A 4,673-nucleotide genomic window follows, 5' to 3' on the forward strand; every position below is an offset into this window, starting at 1 on the left:
TCAGTTTTTCTTCTTGTTCCCTCCCTTCTTCGGGGCATCAGTACAAGCATTTTCTATGTAGTCAAACAGTAAATCCAGTTCTCCGATGGCTTTGTTCTTTCCGTTCTCTCCCAACTAGAAAAGAGCAGAACACGGTTCTTAATATCCCTCCATTTCTCAGAAGACTTAAATTAGTCTTGTTGCAGAAACTGCACTGAGAACTTACTCTCCTCTTTCTCACAAGTAGTTCTATTAAAGTCAATATATCATCAAATATAAACTAGCTCATTCAAATCCGGTCTAGTATATACAGTAGCTTGCAGCTCTATTTCTAAGGGCTAATTACTATAAGATATGCAGAGTTAACAGCACACATGAAGGAACTCTGGAAGTGGAAACATCACTCGTCTCCTCTTTAATGCCCCTTCAAACTTCACCTCTTATATAAATTCCAGAGCTGGCTTCTTAACTCTGTCAGCTTTACTTTAGTTAAACAACTGGAGTTTTCAATGGCACTTCTTAAAAACAGGGGAAAAATATACCTCTTTCATTTTGCTCTTCATCCCTTCCAGGTTCTTTTCAATATGTTCTCTGTTTCCTGAGTGTTTCTAAAAAAAAGAGAAAATATCCAGAGGTGACATTGACTGTGACAATATGCTGCTTTTCTTTTTCTTTTCTTTTCTTTTCTTTTTTCCCCTTTTCACATGTTTCTATCAACCTCCAGTTCGATATCTTAGATCTGAGGTTTCCTTTCATATCACTGTCTCTTGCCACTGTTTGCAGCTTTCTGAGATTCAGGAGCAGTGACAAGAATCACAGCCAAGGGAAAGAAACCCAACGCTACTTACACATCTGCTCAGCTCCGAGATCAGGGATGCCAGGAACTGTGCCACATCCTCAGCATACGGGTACCGCTCCTTGGCCTCTGTGAGGACATCCTTCACTATAATCTCTGCAATCCTCTTCATCACGTAGCAGCGGTTGTTCTCCTATGCATTTAAGTAAGAGGTCATGTTAAGTTGTGGAAAGAGGCCAACGAGTGCTGCAGAAGGACAGGGGATCTGTCTCTAGCTGGAAGACTCACCCTGATGTTGACATAGATTTGCTGACCAATGAGTCTGTTGTCAGTGTCCTGATCTGAGACCCTGGCCTGAGGGGGAAAAAAGGAAATGTCAGGTGAGGATGGGAGACTTACCTAAAAATTAACAGTGAACCCTGAGGTTTCACCAATAACAGTTCCAGAGACAAAAAGAAATGGACACTGTAAGCAGGTAGGTAAGGTACAGGAAGGTAAGCTTGGAAAATTCAGCTGTTTCTTTCCACTTCTGCATAAGAATCAAGGTCACAGGAAAGTAAATAAGCAGAAATCTGAATTCCTGTCCCTCTTGTAAACATCAGAGGCCGTAGTGGTTACGATGACTAAACCAGAACCTGCGGGTAGCCATCCTCAGCATCTCCCGCAGTGCTGCATCATCTCCCACAGTGCAGCCCTCGATGGTGTATGTGGGGGGAGATCCACACATGATAGAGATGGCCAAGAAACCTGTCCAGGCATAGAGCTGGAAAGACAGACATGCCCAGCTCTGAGAACAAGAGTAATTTAATATCATATCTCACAATTGTCCCTGTGTAGCAGCAGCCGCTCCAGAGGAGCTGAGCAGCTTCCCTTGGCCACAGCACCAGTGGGCAATGGAACTATTTCACATGTCAACCTCTGTCCCACTGCAAATGTTTTTGTTTTTGTTTTCTGTATGAGTGCAGAAGAAAGAGAGATAAATGATGAAGGCAAGAAACCAGGGCAATGGCAGAGCAGGAGGTCCTCACATCTTGCCATGAAGGGAAAGTGAGTTATCATACCATTTCAGCCAAGGTGTAGGTGCGATTCCTGATGAAGGGCTGCTGGAAGTTGGTTTTCCTTAGCCTGCAGGATTGATGGGCATTGGAAACCATCCCTATCCCTTTTGGAGGCAGAGGGCTGGTGAGAAGAAGGGGGAAACAGCAACAGCAGCAGAAGATGACCCATCCTGAGAAAATCCTGGTCAGGGTATGCAGGGTGGCCATGGCTCACGTCTGTCCCAGGGGCTGTAGTTACAGCACTCAGCACTGATGAGAGAAAGCAGTGTTAGCACTGGGGAGAGTGAGCAAGGGCAAAGGGAGAGAGGCAGAACAGCTGCAAGCCTTACCTTTGCTGTGATTCTAGATGTGCTGTGAAGGAGGTGAGGTGTGCCTTATATAGGGACATCAACATCTCTCTCAGCTTTTTTTGGGGGGAGCATTGGTGGTGAATTAAAAATGACATCAGCAAGTCTCTTACTTTCCTGTATCTTCTTCTGAGAACTTCCTAACCACTACAAAACCCACAAATACAACTTCAAGGCAATTGTAACCTTCAGGTTCTTATAAAGCAAACCGATTTTTAATCCAGGGACAAAGCAGGGGCTTTTACTGGGACTGGGATCCTGAATCCTTTTCTCATAAAAACCTCTGAGAAGTTCATAGATTTGTGCCTTTTGTGCCGATTGTGCCATACTAATTGCATTGGTAATTTGATGGCAAATAACATCATATGTATTTATTTATATTCATCTCCTGTTGTATAAGACTAGTGACCCACTGGAGATGATGAGGGTACACAAATGGTCAGAGATCGCTACAGACCTAGAGAACTCTGACCAGCTGTGGTTCTCACCCCAAAAAATCCCTTCCCACACTGGAGCCATAGGCTATCTGCCCATCACTGTGCATTTCTCTCTGGGACATCAGAAACTGTATAGGACCAACACTGAATTTATCACATTCCTTATCCTCACGCTCCCATTTTCCAAAAAATGATCCATATTTTAGTCTGTAACCAGGGGTAATAGCCAGAGCTGAGGCCACGCACTTACACTTTATCTTCTTCTGACACATACACATCCTTCAATTCTCCATGCCTCTGTCACCCCAGTTACCTCCCATCTCATCTCTGTGTGGCTCTGCAGCCTTTGGATCTGCACCTACCCACCCTGAAGCTGCTTCCAGCAGAGCCACCATCACCATGATCCTTTCCGTGACTCTCACATGTATGCCACCCATTCTCATGCCTGGCCTTCAACAGCAAGCCTGGGTTCAGGATGCTGACCACACAGTTCATATCCCAGATGAAAAAGACTATTCAAGAACATGTTTACAAACTCTTTTCTGTGAATTTATCATTTGCCAGGTGAATAAACCCAATAAGAAGATGGGAGGGTGCGTTATAGGTAGACAAAAACAGGCAGTGAAGAGCAAACTGGGAGAAATACAGGCAGAGTCTGTTTCAAAGGGTTGGCCTTCTCTGAAGTGCACTCCCATGAACTCCTCTTCAAGGGCTAACAGTCTGATAACCACCGCCTGCTTTGAATTGTAAGCTAGGTTTCTCTCACTTCTCTACCAGCTCATCCAGCAGTTCAGATGTCCCAAGCCCAGAACAAAAGCCGTGAACAGAAGTTCTGACCCTTTCCAAGGGGAGCAATAGCCCCTGTCTTGCCCCAGATCCTGTCCTCCTTAGCTTCTAGACCCCACCTCACACCCCTCTGATCTCACACTCTCACTTGACACAGTTCCAGTTTTGCCTGACCTCTTCTGGCAGCTCTGATCTCGTGGAAAGTGTTTGTGGCCTGTGTAAGCACATGCTGTATTACACACATCTGCCCAAATTGTGGTGAGGAGACTACATGGTCTCAGGATTCCCATACTGATGGATATCTAAATAACATCAGGCATATGGAGGAGGAATTAGATGCTGGATCTGCCTCCTGCCCTCTTTTATGCAGTGATTACAGGATCTCTTCTATCTGGCTTTTCTAGTATTTACGAATCATAGACTGGGATGTATATATTTTCATAGGAAGCATTAAGTCATACTTCACGAGCCTCTCTCCCATTTATGCTGTAGGAAATCTCTCTCTCAGTCACACCTCATTGGCTGTGCCATGCCATCTTCCTTCTAAGGCTTGCAAAATGTCCTTATTTCATTTGTTTGCTGCTCATACTTTTATTTTCCAGGCATCGGAAGGACAATTTTAAGTTTTAATTAATTCTTACTTCATGAATTTCCTTTTTATGATGTTTGTAAAGCCTTTGCATTACTTAATCTTTTGCATGCCATTGTGAGTTACAACATCGTCTCCCCTTTTTAGCTTGCTGTGAATACAGCCAAGCACAAAAATGAAAGTTCAGAGTCTTTCTGGACACAAAGTTTAGCAGTTCGCCTGGTTCTTCTTGCACATCGGTCCACACTTGGCCATTTCCTGACCAAGAGACTGCTGGTTCTTGATGTAGCTCTGAGTTACGGCATAGCCATGGTCACTGCTGCCGTTATTTCCCTTAGCATGTCAAGCTGTTCACAGATTGCATTTTCTTCTCCATGACGTCCCAAGAAGCAAGCATCTGTCCTACCACTGACCTCACTAATACAATTTTAAAGCTTAATTACGTGGAGTTTCCCTAATTCATTAAGAAACCATAGCGGTTGAATATTCTCGACAATGACTTCTTGACCCATATTGAACACAGAGGATTTTTTGAGGAGGACTGGAACTCTACATCACATCTACCTCAAAAGCCACAGACACTTCCTTCTTGCTTTGAATGAGGCCACAGGTGAATAACCAATACTGTACTTCCATGTCGTACTTCAATCTGTGTATCACTAGCACGCTGCCATGCAGGAG

The 4,673-nt window shown here is 44.2% G+C and overlaps 1 protein-coding gene across 1 annotated transcript; it reads right to left on the reverse strand.

Annotated features, from left to right (window-relative positions):
• On the reverse strand, positions 1-2,040 carry IL22 (interleukin 22). The gene is made up of 5 exons (XM_072326953.1): positions 1,837-2,040; positions 1,064-1,129; positions 828-968; positions 522-587; positions 1-114 (listed from the first exon to the last, which is right to left on the reverse strand). Exons 1-5 carry the CDS (start codon positions 2,038-2,040, stop codon positions 1-3), a joined length of 591 nt encoding a protein of 196 aa, XP_072183054.1.
• Between the last annotated feature and the right edge of the window lie 2,633 nt (positions 2,041-4,673).

The sequence above is a fragment of the Excalfactoria chinensis genome, chromosome 1, assembly GCF_039878825.1.
Source record: "Excalfactoria chinensis isolate bCotChi1 chromosome 1, bCotChi1.hap2, whole genome shotgun sequence".
Classification (NCBI taxonomy): Eukaryota; Metazoa; Chordata; class Aves; order Galliformes; family Phasianidae; genus Excalfactoria; species Excalfactoria chinensis.